This window comes from Struthio camelus, chromosome 11, assembly GCF_040807025.1.
Source record: "Struthio camelus isolate bStrCam1 chromosome 11, bStrCam1.hap1, whole genome shotgun sequence".
Classification (NCBI taxonomy): domain Eukaryota; kingdom Metazoa; phylum Chordata; class Aves; order Struthioniformes; family Struthionidae; genus Struthio; species Struthio camelus.
In genome coordinates, this window is record NC_090952.1 from 6,686,877 (window position 1) to 6,706,594 (window position 19,718).

Below are 19,718 nucleotides of genomic sequence, written 5' to 3' on the forward strand. Positions count from 1 at the left end.
CTCACTTTCAAATCCTTGTTTTTCCTATTGAAAGCAGGCAACAGTGGCCCTGGCTATTTCCACCTCTGAGTGTGCAAAATCTCTGCAGTATTTCTCATGCTTCCTGATGCCTTTGTTCTCCAGAAGACAAAGAACCTGTGTACAAAAGAGTCCCACACGGCATTGCTATGGATGTTTAGGCTTTTAAAAAATAACTGGCTTGTTCTTTTAATGTGAGCAAATATGCTGTGAGAAGGCAGGTGCCTGGCCTCTAGGAAACACAAAATTAAAAAAAAAAAAATCAAGGAGTAGTAGCGTTTTATTTCAGAGATCCACGATTTTTGTAAGCTTCATCTGTTCCTGAACATTACGCCGCTGAGTACAGGCTCTTGTAACGCACCGGCTGCAACTCGGCGCGCTGGGAGCTGCCAGTCTCCTCCCCACGCCGCCTTAGGATGGGCAACTGTAACAAGATCCTTCTCCCATTTAGCCACAGGGAAGTATTTTCCCACCTTGTTAGTAGATCTGTCTAATGTCTTCTGCCAGGCTGAGACTCCGTGCTCAGGATAACTGTGGTATTCAATATCCACTATTACCACAGGGCCCGCAACACAGCTTTCCTAAGACCCTTGTGTCTCAGGGATATACTCTTAATCCCGCTTTACACATGAGTGCCGGAAGTGCGGAGAGACCCAGTGACTTTTCCAGGAACATACAGGTGGACTTTGGCAGAGGAGTAGCTTGACTCATGCTATGAAAGCGGAGGCTAATGGCCAAATTGCTGCATGATTCTTCCCATCTAATGCCTGATATCCCACTGAGTTTATGAGACTGCTGATGGAGAAACTTGGAGACGGAAGAGAAGCAAACAGGAAGAATGTATTTGACTTCTTTTCCAGGCAAAATAGCTGAATGCAGTCCCTGAGAATGGCAAGGTCTCGCTAGCTTCTTTCTTTTTTTTACAGGAAATAGTGTCCAAGAAGTGTATATGTTATCTCTGAAATTCATGGCACAGCTTGTGCTGGAACAAGGGCCTGAGCAGGGCTCCGCGGCCAGGGCGGCGACTCCCGGGAGACAAAGGGGAGCCTGTTGTCTCCGGCTGCGCGAAGCCCACTCAGACGCGCTGGTCCTCAGCTCTATTCCTGGACTCGCCGCTGACTCACTTGGTGACCTTGCAGAGAAAGACTCTTACATCCAAGTCTGCCTGTCTGCAAAAGCCATCACGGTTTCCTAAGGTTGGACTCTGTTTGAACCGCAGACTAAGAATAAATATGAAATATTATTTCTTCTGTCTTCCTTCAACACCCGCCCCCCAAGGGCTAGTAGGAACCAGACAGACAGATGAAGCCGTCCTACCATCTTCTTATAATCTCTCTCTGCTCCCCGTTCCTTAATTTTACAATTAACTCTGCCAATGAATCTTGTTTTCACAGTGCACCAGGCTATCCTATCACTAGAGGGACACTCGGTTGCATTCAGGTAGGTGATTATTTTCTTGAAGCACTTTGCATTTATAACCACAGCCCTTCGCTGTGGCACTCTGTCCTCTTCAGAGCGTCCCTTCTGCGCAGAGGTGGGCCTCGTCGAGGGGATGCTGGATCTGCAGAGAGGCTTTCTGCAGAGGGAGTCAGGATGGGTTTTGTTTCTCAGATCTGATATTCCAGCCTGGCTGCTGCCGCTGACTTAGGCAAGAACAAAGCATGATGCTTAGGTTTATTATTCACGATGTGGGACTCTGCCACCTTTTTAGAAAATCTGCATTGTAGACAGGGTCTCTTTGTCACTTTACTAATACCACTGTGTTCTATTAACGGCGAAAGGATTTTTATAATCTAGTTTACTCATTACTAGTTATGTTTCTTTACATCTAGGGTCAGAGCCAAAACTCATTAAAGGCAGTGGGAATCTTCCCATTCAGTCCCCTTGGCTTTAGCTCAAGCCTGTATTCAGCCCCTCTGTGCCTGGACAATGAAGATCAGTGATGGCAGTCTCACTATCAGTGTCTTTGTGCCACCACGTCGCATTTCTAAAACCTGCAGCACAATGTCCATTTGTTTTTAGCAACTGCTTCCTTTCAGATTTCAAAAATAAACAAGTCCATGGAAGAAACATTTCTTTTGGCTCTGCATGGGCTGAAAGCTGATTTGCAGACATTTTAATTTTGGTAGACAGTGTCTCTTTGATTCTCTCCACCATCTCAGTACACCAGCCTGCTATTTTTGCCCCACAGGCAGGCTTGGCTGCACTGAGTCATGTAGCTTTGGTTTACTTTGGAGCTAGTGTAACCAGCGATAATCCCAGCGCTCGTCCTATGGAGACAAGAAGCGTTTACTTGTGAAATCTAACAGAAGGACGGCAGCCTGACGAAAGCAGGGCTGAGCATATTCTTTTAGCATATGCAAAGGGAAGAAAGAAAGAGTGCCATGATTAAGTGGCTCCCATATCACTGCAAGATTATCACATGCTCTGCAGCCGATGGCCGGGCAGAGCATTAGCGCAGGAGAGTTTAGCTTTGCTGGATGACGCATGGGACGTCTAGGACTGTCCTGGCCTTGCGGGTCAGAGCTGAAGGGACCGTCTCGCGCTGCTGCAGGTGCTGCTCTACCCATCTGGGAGCTAGACAGAGCTTTTGCAGGGTTTTCTCCCTCCACTCCAGTTTTTTCAATCAGCCAGTTCTCATCGGCGAACGTGCTTCAGAGCTGCGAGCAGAAACCTTCACTATAAAGGAATGTCTGCAGAGTCCCGTGGAAGTGAACCGTGCTTCTCGTTCTCAGCCCTAGTGGTAAGAAAATCCCATTTTATCCCCAAAGAAGGAGAAAGAGTAAGAGGGAATTAGAATCCAAAGAAAAATAAATAAAACAAGCATTCTTGGTCGCTCACTCTGAGGCCTACAGCTGGATGAAACCCATTTTTCTCACACTTTGAAGTTCACATTCTGGCTAAGGGAAACCTTTCACATGAAATCTGGCCTCTGACTGAGGAAGGTCACTGCAGCGAGAAGATTTGGATGACGATAGATACCTCAAAGAGATGGAATATTTTTCTTACCTCAAATGCTGTGTATGGATAAAACCTGGCTCATGAATTTCTTCCTCGTTGGGTGGATATCTTTGTCTTTCTGCCACAGACTCCAGCAGAACAAAATCACGATCAAACCCTGTGCCTGTCTCCTTTTGTTGATGGCTATTTATTTTCCCTCGCATTTCTCTCGTTTTGTACTCTTGGCTCAAAAGTCTCTCTAGCGCTCCAAACCAGTTAATTCTTCCTAAGAGCCATATGGGCCCAAGGCCTAGACTATATTTATAAGCTGTAAGGATCTCCCTAGGCAGCCTCAGTTACAAAGGATTAGAGTCAAACAGCTACAAGGAGATGCTCAAAAACAACCTCAGAGCGAAAACACAAAGACATGGAACATCACACGTTTCCCCCCTGTTAAAGTTTAAAAAAACAAACCGCAGTTCAAAGTCATGTATAACGGGAGGTGAGTAATCTTTTTCCTTTAATCTCCCATGTTTCCAGCAAAAGGACGAAACGTTCTGCTTTCCTCTGGTGTCCGAACACATGTGTTTAAGAGGTGTTCTCAGGCCGGCCCCGCGCTTTTCCACCGCTACAAACGCAAGGAAAATTGCCTGAGGGAAGAGCACCGGGGTGAGCTAGGACCGGGGCTTGCACTGCAACGGATGCGGGCAGTGACAAGCCTCAACGGGACCGCGAGGGAAGAGCCTGCCTGAATGCTAGGAAGGGATGGATAACAGGAATGAGAAGTTTTCTTCTAGTGTGACCTAACAATTTTTAAATGAAAACGCAATTGCCTGCAGTACGTTACTTTGTACTTTTGCTTCCTTGTTGCTGTTGAAGTGACAGGAGTGAAAGGCTTCCTCTTCCAGGTTTGCTTTGTGGCTTTGGGTGATTCATTAAACCCTTCTGTGTCATATTTTCCCCTTAGGTATAAAGGAGAAAGGTGCCCTGAGCCTCTGTTAATGTATGTGCTTCCTGACCGGCCCCTCTGAAGCTGCCATCCCACCGAGGACCATCAAGTCATCAGAAACATGCCTATGGCTCTCCTGGCCCCAGACCTCTTCCTATTAGTTTTCTAATTGCCTGTATACTACTACGTATTTGAATAAAGCAGTGCAGGAAATGTTTTTCTGAGCTAGAGAAACGTTTTGTTCCCATTCAGCGTTCAAGCCAAATGGGGCTTTTTTTTTTTTTGAGGCTTTTTTTCATTTTGTCAAAACAAATGAAAAAGTAAGCAAACGTGTCTGCAACAAACTGAACTCAGTGGCCGCAGAGCAGCCGATAGGCTTGGTGATCGGAGGGTTGCTGCAAGACTCGGGAGATTACAGCACAGTTTTCTGATCTAATTCAGACTAGGGTCTTGAAACCAGATCTTGCACACATAGGAGATTGGCAAGCTGCAGGCAAAGGCTGGGACGGTGCTTGCTTTCCCTGGAATTTCCATCCTTAGCAGAAGCTATTCAAAATCGAGACTTCCCACAGAAGCTTTCTGTTTTGATAATATGCCATTTTCCAATGAAAAACATTTCATCAAAGAGTTCCCCTCCTGGTTTGTTCACAGACTGCCAATGTTAACTTGTCTCGAGATCCCCAAGGGACTACAGGATACGCGTGAATAAAAGACAGCCTGACGAGATTGTGGAGAGAGGCACACCCAGCGACGGTCTCGCGGCTCTCTGCGGGGTTAAGGGAGCTCTCCTGCTGCTACCTGCAGCAATGCTCCTCCTCTGTGTGAAGGGATCAGGTGGGACTGGCAACCTCACCCTAAGAAATGACGGCTGTATTTCTGTTTGCTGGGTTAGGGATGCACATGTAGCCAGCTCCTTGATTGTCTTGGAGGTTAGCACACGCCTCCAAGCCACACTATGTTCCCATCAAATAAATAATGTCTGAATTCATGAGACGTGTATTGTTGTATCACACAACAATGGTGTAACGTGCAAGGCACACTAGCAATATCATGCCTGTTTCCCATCTTCTCTTTTGGGGGCCTGGATTTACAAGATAGGAGACATGGAAAGGTGCCCAACCACAAAGAGCTCTAGGTACTCTCCAGAAAATGATAGTGAAGTCAATAAGGCACAAGGGAAGACGGAAATCCATAGGCCTGCCAACCTCAGGGCCCACGGGCCTACAGTTCTTAGAGGAGGTCACTGTCCTTCTCCTCACCTGCCACAGATCACAGACAGAGAAAAACGTCTTTGAATTTGTTGGCCTATTCTACTTGTTTCTCTCTTGCAGGCATGTAACAAAGCCCAGTTCTGGAGGCCCAGGTCAGTACTCCCTAGCCTAGCACACAGCTGCGAATCTCAGCTCTCACAGACGCGAAAGGGCTAGAGCTCCTTTGGCGAGTACCTCTGTTTCATAGCTTGTGCCTCTGGTCAGGACTGTCTCACTCAAGCTTATAGGAAAGGCTGTCTTTGGGTTAAAGTGCCTCTAGCTGAAGACACAGGGCAGAATTAGCCATCTAAAATATAGGCTCATGGGCTAGTGGAGACAAAGAAGCTCCTGCCAAGAAAGGTTTATAAAACAGACATGCTGTATAGGTGGGATGAGTTGCCCTTTGGCAGCACCCATCTCTGCAGTCACACAGGGAGCCTATGTAACTAGCCTGGATTACACATCTAAAACATGGGTGGCTACACTTAGGCTACACCTAAAATCTATATAGATTTTACCTTTGGCTAAAGCTAATTACAGCACGTAATGGAGGATGCTGGGCAAATCCAGGCCTAGCTCTGATCTACGGCCATGCCCTCCGCTGGGTGTCCTAGGCTCACGCTTACTCAGGGTGGGCACCAACGGAGCAGCAGGACACAGTGAAGGATTCTTGGGGGGCGCCGTCCCCTGCCAAGCTGGCGAAAGGAAGGGAGCATTGCATTTAGACTTCCACGTCAGGCCTCTGCCATCAAAGGATGGGAAGATACTTCAAGGGCCGGCCAGGTTGTGTAGTCAAAGCCTGCATTTGGTCCAGGTCTCACAGACTACACTGCCAGGTACACCTTGGCCCTACAAAACGCAGGGTGCTTAATCTAACACAAGAGGCCATAGCCATGGTATCCTGGCACAATTCTTGTAGTTGCTACGCGCCCTCCCAATCCATTAGCATTGTACCAGTCGTAGGCTCCCCGTGCCCGTGGGAACTGCAGAAGGGCTAGAAAAGGTCATTTCACTCCCTAATGAAATGCCACTAGCTTTGCAAAGGCGCCTGGCAATTGTATCAGTAGGGCCATAAATTAATAAAGTAATAATAACAAGGAAGTGAAGCGCGCTAAGATATTTGTTAATATGAGTGAGGAGCGCTGAGGTCCTCAGATGGTATAGCAGTCACGGCAAAACGAGTTGTGCTGTTATGAAGAGGTTATATTCCAGCTAGCAAATTGCTTTTTCCATCTATATGAATGGAACCTGCTGCTGCATTATGCAAGCCTGTTATGCTTTGGAAAAACTTTAAGGAGTCGCTGCAGGTATATTACTATGTTCAGGAACAAAATGTGCCCTTCGTACAACCCTCTTTTTATTTTGCACGTTTTGGGGAAGAAAATAAAGAATGAAAAATAGTCCCCAGGATCACTTGGCCAGGTTCTGACATTGAATTCTTCGCAAAACTACACACTAGTAGCACTGATCTCAATTAAAAAGTCAATTAACTTGACCAACAATTAGAAGGTGTGTTTGGGGCATCAGATAAACCATGCGCAATTTACCAGCAGTCGGTCAATAACCTCAGATGAATATTTAAACACCCTATGTCCATAAATAAAACATATACTACACTTCTATAGCTGACCTGGAATTTTCATTCTTCGGTTAAGCTTCCTACATGATCGGACTTTACTATTATCCATAACTGCTTAAAAGTCCATTATTGCAACACAGTTCTGGAGGGAGTTGTATGTTCTAAAAATTAATTTTAGGAATACAAAATGCATTTGTCATCTTAGGAATGATCTTGGCGTTCATACGGAAATTAGCATTACCTGGTGACCCCTTGCGCCATTGAGAACGGCCTTCCCGATTTAAAGCTGCGCATGAGAAACGATGCCTGCAGCTCATACGAGTCAGAATTAGTTCAGCCTATTTTGCGTCCAGTTTGCCGTTTGCGTTCGGGACGTTTCTACACCAGATACCAATTCTGATGCTCTGATGCGCCCCTGTTCCTTGCAGGCTAACATAGCAGTTTGTAACTCGCAGAACAGCACCTATGTCTTATTTTTGCTCTGGTGCGTTTCGAGGTAGCATGTGTACTTGCTACACATGTTAAGAATTTAGAAGTACACTAAGAAGAGGCATGGGAAACCGTGCAATGCCCTGATCACAGCTCAGTTTAAGGTCTAATGCACATGCTATCTTTCTCTTCTTCTTTTGAAGACAAACTGAGCTAGAACTAAAAAAAAAACCAAAAAAACTGACATTCAGCCACGGGGGTTGGCAGTGCTTTACTGTCTGGCTGTAACAGGTCATTTAACCCCAGTCTCTGCGCTGCGGCGTTATCGGGAATGCCAGCGCGTGTGGGGAGCTGTACAGGTCTCTCGGGGTCCGTATCTGGGCCGCTCAGCGCTTGTCCGCCTCATGGGTGAGGACAACTGGTCCAGCTTTGCGAAGCGGCTTGCGTATGTCAAAAGCCAAAAAAACCGGATGCGCGTATTGCAACAGGGAGAGCGCAGATTATCCACTCCAGGGAAAGCGGCCCCTCGGGCAGCCTGTGAAGCCTCCCAGGACGCCGGGCGCTGCCTAAGCGTGCTTTCCGACCCTCGCAGCAGCCGGACGACTGCGGAGGGCTGCGCCGGCTCGCGAGGCACCTGCGGCCGAAGCACCAGCCCCGGGCCAGCGAAGGCGAGCGGATGCTCCCCCGGGACAGAGGCAGCCGGGGAAGCATCCGCTCGCCCCTGCACGCGTGCTGCCGGGCCCTATATGAGCAAAGGCGTGGGGAGAGGCTGGGAGCCACGACGCGCGGGCGGCTCTGTCGACACCCAGCCGCCCGCCGATAACGCCCGGGTGACACAGGCGCAGCTGCCAGGAAAACCCGCAGCTGATTAGGGAGGCAGCTGAGTTATGTAAATAATAACCGCAGCCGGGCTGCCCCAGCTACCCGGCTCGAAGGAGACGGTTTCGCAGGGCCCCTGAGAGCAGGCGATGAGCAGCGGCCGTCGTGGGGTGCCCTCAGGAGCAAAACCCGTCACGGGAGAGGCTGGCGGTGCCCCACGCCGCCGGGACCGCGCCGCGTCGGCCGCGGCTTCCCGCTTGCCCCGGTGTCCCCCCGCCGCCTTCCAGCTCGGCCGGGCGGAGGGTGGAGGTGGCAGGGCCAGCACCGGGAGGCCCCAAAGCGGGCTCGCTGCGCGGCGGGGGCAAGGACGCTGGCCCGGCAAGGCAGCCCGCTCCTCAGGCGCTTCGCCAGCGCCCCCCGGCCCCCCTCTGCCGTCGGGGCAGGCAGGGGCAGGACTTTCGGGGGGACCCGCCGGCGGCAGTGAGGGGGACAAGGGAGCCCGTGGCCCATCTGAGGGCAGCAGCAGCAGCAGCGAGAGGGAAGCCTCGGCTCCGTCAAACGGCGGGGAGGGAGCGAGGGCGAGCCCAGTCCCCCCTTGCCTCTGCTGGTGACGTCTCTCCTTCCTCTTTTTTTTTTTTTTTTCCCTTCCCCTCGTCCCTATAAAGAATCTCGGGCTCGCATCAAACTTCCCAGCCCAGGCGCACCAGCCCCGGCGGGGTGGGGGCACGGCAGCGGCACAAGGAGAAGGAGCCGCCCGGCGGCTGCCGGCCGTGGCCCAGCGCCGCCCCGCGCCACCTGCGCAGCCCCAGGCCGGGCTGCCGGCGGGGACGGCGAGGGGGACGGGGACGGCGAGGGGGGGACGGCGGACGGCGGGGAACATGGAATAAAGTTATCCCGAAAGGAGAGGGGGGGGGGAAAAAAAAGAAAGAAAGAAAAAGCCCCCAAGCGCTCGCGCCTCGAGGAAGGAAGGAAGGACGAGGAAATCCGACGCAGCACTGACTGGAAAGAGCAATTTGCCTGGGATCAACAAGTGGGAGCTGCTGCCGCACGCCCCGTCCGCCCCCTGCCTGCCCCGCGCCCGCCGGCAGCCTCTTGACCAAAAAAAAAAAAAAAAAAAAAAAAAAGACAAAACTTGTTGCCGCACAGAAAAGTTGTCCCCATTTCCAGAAGCGCCGCTCCTGCACCTCGGGAAGGAGATAGCGGCAAGCCGCAGCCGCCCCCGCGATGGTCCGCAGGGCGTGCGCCGCCCTGGCCGTCTGTGCCCTGCACGGGCTCCTGCTGCTGCAAGGTAGGACCCGCCGGCGCGTGGGCTTCGCGCGCTGCCCCCGCTCCCGCCCGGCCGCAGCTACCGGGCGCCCCCGCAACCTGCCGCGGCGCCTCCGCGCGGGCCCGGCCTGCCCGCCCGCGGACGGGGCGCCGAGGGAGGGATTGGGGGGGGGGGATCTCGCCGCCGCGGCACGGTGCGGGGCGGCGGCTGGGGCCCGGGGGGGCGCTCCTGCCGCGGCGGCGGTGCGGGGGCCGGCGGCGCCGAGCCGAGCCGAGCCGAGCCGAGCCGAGCCGAGCCGAGCCGAGCCGAGCCGAGCCGCGGCGGCAAGTGCGCGGGGGCGGGCGGCGGCGGCGGGCGCTAGGTGGCGCCTCCCGGCGGGCGCGCGGCGCTGAGGGGGCCGTTGCGGAGGCGCGCGGCGCTGAGGCGGGGGGTGCTGAGGGGGGCGCGCGCGCGCGGCGCTGAGGCGGGCGGCGCTGAGGGGGCCGTTGTAGGCGCGCGCGGCGCTGAGGGGGCCGTTGTAGGCGCGCGCGGCGCTGAGGGGGCCGTTGTAGAGGCGCGCGGCGCTGAGGGGGGCGCGCGCGGCGCTGAGGCGCTGAGGCGGGCGGGCGCCCGTAGCCCGCACACGCCGGGCTCTCGCCGGCGCCCCGCCGCCCGCCCTTGCCCTCAGGCCGTTTGGTGCCCCCTCAGGGACGGCCTCTGGGTGTCCCCGCCCGGGGGAGACACGCGTCCTGCGGGCTCGCAGCACCCTGAGGGAACCAGCCGCACCGATCACCCCTTAGGCAGCTCCCTGTCCTCGCCCTTGGCTTTCCTCGGGCTGGTCTTTCCGCCCCTTGCGTTCCCCTGGTGCCCCTTGCGTTCCCCTGCTGCGGATGCAGTGCCTGCGAGGAAATCCCAAGCCAGTAAACTCCGATTAAGGGGGTACCCTGGGGGCAAATGATGAACTGACCCTGGAATTTCCCATAAGGAGTTTGCAAGGCCTTGCTAGCTCAAAACCAACCAGCAGTGCTGGCAGCTCAGGTTTAATACTTCAAAGAGGTCAGGGCTTCATTAAAAGAGGTTTGGAAATAAAGGAAGCTATATCTTCAGGAGAAATCTCCTTGAAGTTTGTTGCACTTGAAGGACGCTTTTCTTCCACGCTACCACTTCTGATCCCCTTGAGGTTTCAGCACTTGGTTAAAAATAGCAACTTGCGGGGGGCTTCGTGTCTTTGTGTGTCTCCCTTTCCCATGTGGGAGCATTTCAAGTTGCATTTGATCCTTTGAAGCAGAGCTGGGGGAGATGAGGCTTCAAAAGCAGGAGTTGTGGCGCACCTGGGGGTGCCGCACTGCTGCGTGCAGGAGCAGGAGCAAACAGGCCAACTTAATTTCTTCATGAGGAATCAGTGCCTCATCTCTGAGATGTGTGGGCACAGAAATCGCAGGAAAATGCCTACATTTTCTTTGGTATTTCCATGCTTATTTGTGTGGTGTTTCTCTGTTGTGTTCTGCTCTTCACTGTAGATGTTAGATTACCTTCTCCTTTCTCTGACGCTCATTTCACGCTGCTGTAAAAGCTCCGTCTTCCCTGGAGTTACTCCCGATTTTCACCAATGTCAGAAAAAAGGAGGAAGCAGGTTAATGAGATTTAGAAGAGTTTTTCCATCTGCCACATGACTTTTCATTATTTCATTAAGCATGAGGATTTCATTGGATTACCGTGCTATTCATTCATGACACTGCAAATTGTGTAAGGGAGATGATCTGTCATTTACTGTGGAATTTCTTCTGACAGTAATTCTCTGTGATTTTCTTTGGGTAGTGAACACATTTGGCAATACAATGCTTCTTTAGCATTTTATGTTTTTTTTCCTGGTTTGGTATCAAGAGGATAGCTTCTGGAAACCCTGGGAAGCATCAGTGCCCCTGGTTTTCCTGGATTCATTCAGAGATTTAACGTATTCCTTCTGCAGAAACTCTTTGAAACCAAATGACAAGCCCCAGCCTCAGTGAATTTCACATTTTCCCTAGCGTACCTTCCCCCCAGTTACACGTAGAATAAATAGCTAAGCCTGAGATTGTGCCCCAACAGGTTTGTCCAACTTCTCATGAAAAAACAGCAAATCTTAGAGGTAGAAAAGAGCCCTCCACCGAAGGTGCTCTAGCAACCATCAGTAGAAGTGTCCAGCTTAACCCAGCAAAAGGCAGCTCCTTATCAGATTGCATATCGGTACCTTGACTTGCACCTGGCATTAAATAGGAAGCTAGTGCGGTCCTCAGAGAGTTCCTGTAATGTGCTCCATCTGGCTGACACGTGCAAGTGAGCAGCCAGCTGCATGCTACACCGGTTTTTAAAGGTCTGAATAGTCTGCAAAGGTTACCCGTAAAAGGCATATTACAGAAATCCCAATGAATTTCATAAAGGCATAGGTTACAGTGGACATTTGTGGATCGGAGAGATAATAAAAAGTATTTGGCAGAAGGCAGAAAGCACATCTTGCCACAAAGTGTTCCTGAAGATCTAGGATGAAGTGGAGCGTAGTGCAATTGCTACCGAAGCGGGTAAGGGAAAAGTCTGGCTACCCACATTTTCAGTGCTGACTTTGTTCCTTACTTGCCAGCATTAATTTCCTAATAATTTTCGTCCTAATAATTCTGGAATTTGATCCAGACTTGCATCCACATCAGTGCCAGGCACAGAAAAGGCAGGGAGAAAGCCATGTCTGCATCTGATGACAAAGGAAGGAAGAAGGGCACATCGCTAGCTGTCCCCGTAGGCAAAGGCTGATGATGGATTTGGAAGCACCATTATGGATGTCAGACCTTTGTCCATCATTAGGAAAAGATAATCTGTTAGCACAGTCTCTGTGTGCCCTAATTAGGCTGGAAGCCAAACTGAAACAGGGCCAGGAAGTCAGAGGAGTCTAGATAGCACTGATGTTATTGAGGTATTAACTCCTCAGTCACCTTTCCCTCAAAGTTCATCTCGAGCAATGGGTTTAATGAAACGCTGACTTCCCAAGGCACAAGAGGGAAAGGCAGATGCAAGCCTGCATCTATCCAGCAGGCTGTAGGTTGAACCTTCTCTGGAAACTTTATGGACTAAATTAGGCAGAGTTGCACTGAAGAAGTTGAACCTGATTCACATCCAAAGAGTTTCTTCTGCAATGCAGATAGAGGATTTTGCAACTGTGAAGCATGTTCACTGTGGTTGCTGCGTGAGGGCGGTCCAGCTGTCCAGCCCAAAGGATACCTCCCTGTTCAGGACTTCCCAGGTGCCCAAGTGAAGGAAACTCTTAGCTCTTACCAAATCTTAGCAAAGGAATATCAGTGCCCTCTCCTTCTGTGTTAAGAGTGGCTGATTGCAACCGGTGTGCCCTTCTGCCTTGCTGGTCAGGAGATAGCGGAGGCTGCCTGGGTGTGCGGTATAAAAGAAGAACCGAGAACGTTTCAGAGTTCCTGAACTGAGACTGGAGGATGGAAGTTAACCATAGCTATAAAATTCATACGGCTCGGCGGATGGTCTCCTTCAGAGAACTCCTAACCTCTGTGGCTCATTCAGTCCTTGAGGGTGTTTCGCTGGGCTGTGCAAACTTCATCCCCACAATTTCTTCCCTCTTTGTAAAAAAGAGCTTGAAAATATCATACGAATCTTTACGTTTCCTAAGACAGTTCTATCATGAAATTTCTACTTCCTTTGTGTTTATTACATAGCTTACATTTGACGCCTTATAGTGCTAGCTAGAGTATTTCTGCTCAAGACCTTTTCTGTAGTAATTATTGTGCAGATAGCAACAGCTGGCCCATGTTTTTAGCAGGGAGTGGGTTGGTTAAAAAGCAGCCCGTTAAAAAAATATCTGCAAAGAATTATTGACACTGGCAACACTTTATATCTTGCATGAAAAATGTAGTGCCTTTCACCCCCTGATGTTATCATCAGAAAAAAGTTTTTTAATATATTAGCACTCCAAATAACTTTTGGGGAGATTGAAATAAAGTCAGTAATTCCAGTGATTTAACACTGGGAAGCTAACAACATTCAAGAATAAAAATTAGGTCCTGCCTGATCCCTTTGAAATTAAAGCAAGTTTGAAATTACAAAAAAATTTTTTTTTCATTTCGCCACATCTTCTACAAATCAAATATATTAGGAAGGGCACTTTATCTTCCTAACATTTACATTTCAAATATGCCACATATCGGTAGCTAAGTCAACTCAGATCCTCCTTGGTTTCGCGACTAAGGTTATCATTGCATGTAGTGAGGAAGACCATCAGCTCAGCAGTACAACATTGCAAAGTGAAAGGCACCACGGGTACGTTTTTGCCTTTCCTTGAGGCAGTCAGTGCTGGAAACTTGAGGCTCAGATAGCTGACAATACGGGCTGTTGATCAGTTCTAGTAAACCAAAAATCTGTCTCTTAATTGGTGTTATTTCTAAATATTTGCTTTACTACGGGAAAATTTTATAAAACAGAGAAAACTTTTTTTACACTTGTGATATATGAGCCTCCCTGCCTGAAGCTGCCACAGTCAAAACTAACTGGAAATCTCTTTACTCTAATTAATCTATTTAAGGCAAGGGGAAAAAAAATGTAAAGTATTTCTGAATACTTCCCTAACCTCTGAAAAACAGCATCGTACCCAAAAGAATACTGAGAATACAAACCAGATTGTTTGTAGAAGGTTTCCGTATGAGAACTTCATATCCTATTTTCTTTAAAAATTTCAAAAATATATATCTCTACAGATTTCCTGTTTGCTCTGCTAATATGTGTGAATCAAAGCAAGAGCAACAAGGTTCATTTGAGTTACCTCTGTCCTTTTATATGTCCTCTGAATTGTTCATTGCATGACGCAGTACTTGCAAAAAGCAGCAGCTCTGTCTATTTTAGTTTGAAGTAATATATCAACTTGAGCCATAGATAAAGTATTTATGTTGCTAGTAGGTTTATGCACAGGTGAAAAGGTTTCCAGCAACCACAGATGATTTCTTAGGTACAGTCAGTGACAGGTTATCTGTTTTTTTCCTAAGTTTGTCTTCCAAATTGCCAGCGTGATTTGAGGGAGGGTGAAGATCTGCCACATGCTGTGTACACTCGCTAAGATGAAATATGTGTTTTGCTTCCAAAGACGGTTGCAAAGTAGATGCAGCAAGGGTCACTTGATCATCAGCAAAGGGCAGGATGAACAAGGAAGCTGCTTTCAGTTTACACTGCAAAGCAGTTTTAGGGGCAGCAGCATCAACCTGAACACAGGAAATTTCCAGGAGGCAGAGTTTGACTCTCACAGGGAGAGTCTGAGAAGGACATTGAGGCTTGGCCCTGTTGCAGTTCACTTGGTTTGACATTTCCTCTGGTTTTCTCCTTCACTCCACCTTTGATTTTTCTCTAGAGTGACCAGATGTCATTGGAATGGGAATTACAAATGGAAATAATTAAAAGATGTTTGGAACATCTAAACAACAGCTAGGAGCAAAATCGGTCTGTCCCAAACACTGTCCTTCAGCATCCATCCCAAATGACTGGCAGGGGACTAGGGCTCCCGAGCGCTGATCCTGACATTCTTGTTCCCCCAGTCCTCACCTTTGGGCAGAGCTGCAGTCAACCACAAAAAAATAGGCTATATAAATAAACTGGCATAAAACATGTGTAATAGAGAACTGCTCTCCTCATTAAGTTAGACACTTCTTTTTCTTTCTAAGGCCACAGAGAAAATAGCAGAACCTGCCAAAATCAACCAGCCAAGGTTATTATCTGGAAATGGCATTTAGTATAGGCACACATGCTCGAAGCTTGCCCCAGGGAGCAGAACTTCAGCAGCAGAGAGCTTGCAATTACCAGGAGCAAGGCAAGATTAGAGCAAATCATTCGAAGCAAGGATTTGTGTATGAGAGATGTGATCTTAAAGACTCATCCATGAGCCGTTTTCCTCAAGTGGGGAAGGAGAAAGGTTGAGAGAAGGTGGGGAGTCTGATCTTATGAGACTGCGACGAGCAACACCGCTGCCCGTTTTGTATAAATTGCACACTACCTGAGTGCTGAGCGCACTCACGGGGGAAACCCCGGCTTGCCTGAAACCGTGTATTAGCATAAATTAGGAACTGAACCAGGCGAATCTTGTGACTGCTTTTATGACCTGATCACATCTCCTGCATTTGCCAGTATGTGGAATATAAAACTGGAAGGAATCTATTGGGTCAAGCCTTGTCCCTGGTTCACGGAGTTGAATCTGGTGCAATGAGGCTTGTCTGCGCCTTAGCCGAAGCAGGGTTTGTGGGACGCTGAAGCAGGGTTTGCGGGACGTGCAGGCATCACTGGCATTACACTGTATATACCAGAGCAACTATCTCAGCCCTGTACCTTCAAAAGCTTTGAAAATGTAAGCACTGAATTCACATAGAGAGGGCAACTGTGCTACTAGTCTGTGCAGATGTTGCTATCTTTGTGCTAGCCTGTTACTAACAGTGTAATACGACTGTGTGCTCTGATGGATGGTGAATCAAGTCTGTGAACAGTTTTAAGAGGCAGACCAATAGCCTCATCTCCAAGTCCTTGGATTAGTCTGTCTTTACAGCACATACTTTTTGTCCTCGCTACATCCTACATCCTTCTCGTGTTCTCTCCCCCCTTTCCTGAATGTCTCCAAAACTCCCCTCAGGGCTCGGGATTCCTAGAATTTTTACATTACAAAAAGCCAAGAGGAATTTCTCAGCCCTGCCACAGCAGGGGTCTGCACAGTTTCTCTGCCCTGAGAAACCAAAATAAATACCAAAATTTTGCCTTTTAAATTGGGTCTGGTGCTGAGATTTGGCAAGCCAGGATGGGATTGCCTAAGCTCTGCAGCTGAATCTCTTCAGTTTTCTACAAGCAGATGCACTACGTCTCCATGCTGCACTGAACTTTACAAGATGCATTTTTTGCAACAACCTCCCCCCCCAGTATGTACAGACGCAAAAGGAGTAACAGCAAGCGGATGGTGTGCTTGTAACCAATGTTCAGGGCTTTTGTTGTGCCTCTAAGCAGTAAAGCTTTTAGCACTGAGAAGGAATTCTTGACATTACTGAGCAAGAAAGGAAGAACCTCATCTAACCCTTCAACTGATGAAAGGCTGCACAAGCCGGTTTTCCTTTGTGCCCTGAAGGGAATGGCAAAAGCATATGGTCCCCAAGATTTCAAAATTCAGCCAAACACTAGACTCAGGCCCAGAATGTAAAGGAAATATATGGACTAGCCTTCTATTTTCAGATCACTTGCCTTTGTCTTCTGCATTTCCACATAGGTTTCCTTAGATCTTCCTGTGTTTTTCTGAACTGTGGGAACATGATTGCCAAGGAAATAGAGAGGGGAGTTTTCAGCCTTGCTGGGATTGTTCTTGATTTGAGGGTCAAGGAAGTTTGACCTAGTCATTACCTGTTCCATTTTTTAAAAAGAAAAACTCCATGAATCTAACACACCTCAGCCAAAATGTTTGCTTCCTTAGAGTCAGCTCCGAAATTGCACACCTTAAATTCTTCCTCACAGATACGCTGAGGTCAGGTTGCAGGAAAAACGCCAACCACCATGGGGATACTGTGCCTGTTCCTATATAGTTGTGAGCAAAATGCGATGGCCCGTATTGTTCATAGAGGTACTCCACGCAAAAATACACCCTCAAGCAGCTGTTCTGTAAGGGATCAGTCTTGTGCGTGGCGTTAGCTCCTGTCTAATTAATTGAAATCAGTGCTGAATACAACAATGTGGGCACTCAGAGCAAACGCAGAAAACCTTCTCCCCCTGTTTTCCAGATAGGCCAGTGTGGGTTTGGGTCCTGCAGCTAGAACAGTTTAGGAGTGAAAGCAATTTTCTTTCCATGCCTGGAAAAGCGTAGCTGCTGATGTGGACGTGGAGCCTCCCAGAATCCCAGTCTTGATCCTAGAGTTCCTCACAGCAGCTCGGAAGGGCTTAGTTTGGCCCTTTGTAGCCATAGGGATCATGCCTGGAAGTTGATGCTGAGCCTGGCTTTCCCTGGCTTTTGGGTTTGGTTGCATACAGGCTGGTGTTTCAGACCTTTAACTTGCTGATGCCTACCAAAGCGTGTCCTCCAGGAGTTATAAAAAGTGTTTTTCCCCTCCGCTTCTTCAGTTGTTCTTCCAGCTGCTTGAAACTGCCTCCCAGAGGGGTCATAACCCATGCCCACACAGTAGCATTTGGAAACCCTTCTTGTGGGCAACGCTAATTACAGCGCGCCTTCGTGCAGGAAATGCCTGTTGGAAGAGATTGCCCAGAGCCCCGAACAGGAAGACGTATGTGACTGTGTTTGAAAGGAGGGAAGTAAAACACCATGGCTTATAATTTGCCAACCTCAAGGCCTCTCTCTTTCCTTGCAGAAAAATGAATCCCACAGGTGCACGATATGCAGCGTTGTCCAGCGCTGCGTCGCTAGATCCGTTCTCCCCTCTCCGCTTAGGCAACTGTACCCGCTCGAACCGCTGCCACGGCTCTCCTGAGTCCATACTGTCGTGGCTAGTTTGTTCAGCAAAGATAAGGGAACTTCATGAACATGCACCGCCTAAAAGGACAGCTACTGCCTTTGCTCCTCAGCCCATGAGCAATGATCAGAAGAAATAATAATGCAGTGCCCAGGTGTGGGGAGAAATGCTTTTCCCAGGCCTCTCTGCAGATACGTATGAGGCAAAGAAGTTATGTCAGCTTGCGCTGCATGGCACAGCAGGACAACGCTAAACAGCAAATTTGGCTAGTTAGAAGGGTTTTGTACTGTTACAATTAGAGGGTGATTCAAGTGAATGTAAACAATGATGTCACCCTGAGAACCTTTTAAACGCAATTTAAGCTATTACATGGTGTGAAGCAGAGAGAATCAGCTAACCTTTTGGCCTGCCACATTTTTCCTCTACAAATGGATGATGTCTGGATTATTTTCATTTCATGTTCATGCGTTTGGGGCAAGCTTTGCTCTCAGTTACATCGGTTTAAAACTGTAGCTTGGCTGGCTGAAGACAGTTGCCTGTCTTTGAATTTACCTTTGTGTGATAGAGAATATTTATTTTATTATGTTTTTTTAATAAATGTTATGGTAGAATCTGAATGAGAAGAGCGCTCACCGAAAGCTGCTCTCAGCACTGCATGCTTTATAAAGGTAGAGATTTTTACTGATCTGGTCTGAAAATCTTGATTTGTTTTGGAAGTGAAAACTCACTGCAAGAAAGCCAAGTGACGTGAAGCTTCTTTCTTTCTCTCTGCCCCTCAGTTTAAGTATTCCTCCATGAATATTCCCACCTATATGTTGAAGGAAAGCCAGCGTTATGGCCCTGGCACACAGACTGCGGCAATATCTGGTTTTGGGAGGCAGCACGCACTAGTCCACCTTGGGGCTAACAATCCACTGTTTGGGAACCAGTGCATGCTCTCACTTCCCATTTATTCTGGTCCTGAAAATCCCACGTTCTGCTAAGCCTTCTGGAGGCTCTCAAGCTTAAAACAACTCTTCCTCAGTCTTGGCAAACTTTCTGTTGAGTAAGGACCTACTAACAGCTAGGACAAGAGAACAGGGTTTGGCCCAATAGGATTTACCAGAGAAAGCAATTAAACTGCAGCATCCTATGTCAGCAGAAAGGGAGCATAGCATGCACAGGAGGAGGGATTCCCTGGGGCAGAACCTCCTTCGGCTGTAATCTCAACACACTTGGCCCATCTCACTTTGAAAGTGAGCCGCCGTGTTTCTCGCAGCTCGTCATCCCACTCAGTGATGATTTCTCCAAGTCCATCGATCCTGCAGGTCTCTGGGAAAGGAAAGGCCAGTTGTTACCATGAAGCTGCTAATAATTCCGTTAATGGTTTTATTCCTTAATCCACTGATACATCAGGTTCAGACTCTGTGCAGCAAGGAAATAAACCCAGTCTTTGGTATGATGTATTTTTAGGTTTGGAATTGCTCCTGGTGTTGCAGGCTGTGCTTGGATTGTTTTCTCATAGCTTTCACACCACGTCAAATAAACAGTGGTAGCTTCATTCACTAGGTCACTGTAGCTCTGTACATGTTGCCTCGTGTCAGATGCAGTTTAGCTTGGGTGATATCACCTTGCCCTAATGAAAGAGAAGTGCAGGTCAAACAAAATGGCCCAGTATGACAGAGTTCCTGGCATGGAGGAGCTGTCGGGGCAAGGAGACTTCAGGAAGATGGCAGGTTGCTAAAAAGGGTATGTGAAAAATTCCCCCCATCTGACTCCAGACAGTACGGCGACCTACAATCCCCATCAGGAGATTTGTCATTACGTTTGAAGGAGGATGTATATGCGGCTGATTCCTTCTTCTTAGCTCTAGACATGAGGTTATTCAGGGATGCTGTCTGATCTATACACTTTTCAACCAGAAAGAGCAATAGACTCGATTATTCTCCTGACCTGTATCAGGAGAAAACTGTTAGAAAGACTGGGATGGGGGAACCTGGAAAGACCGCTAATAAGATTTTGATTTCCACAATATGTTAATTAG

The 19,718-nt window shown here is 48.7% G+C and overlaps 1 protein-coding gene and 1 long non-coding RNA gene across 3 annotated transcripts in view; both read left to right on the plus strand.

Annotated features, from left to right (window-relative positions):
* The first annotated feature begins 389 nt into the window (after positions 1–389).
* LOC104150912 (uncharacterized) lies at positions 390–4,894 on the plus strand. Its single transcript, XR_695686.2, has 3 exons — positions 390–1,214; positions 1,413–1,458; positions 3,926–4,894. It is a non-coding gene; the product is annotated as an uncharacterized lncRNA (long non-coding RNA).
* A 4,196-nt stretch (positions 4,895–9,090) lies between these two features.
* The window catches only part of LOC104150953 (vascular endothelial growth factor receptor kdr-like), a 147,333-nt gene continuing 136,705 nt past the window's right edge, over positions 9,091–19,718 (plus strand). For both annotated transcript variants that reach the window (XM_068956592.1, XM_068956593.1), the window contains exon 1: positions 9,091–9,272. In XM_068956592.1, coding sequence (XP_068812693.1) covers positions 9,209–9,272 — 64 coding nt within the window. In that variant the 5' untranslated portion in view covers positions 9,091–9,208. The remainder of the gene's footprint in view (positions 9,273–19,718) is intronic.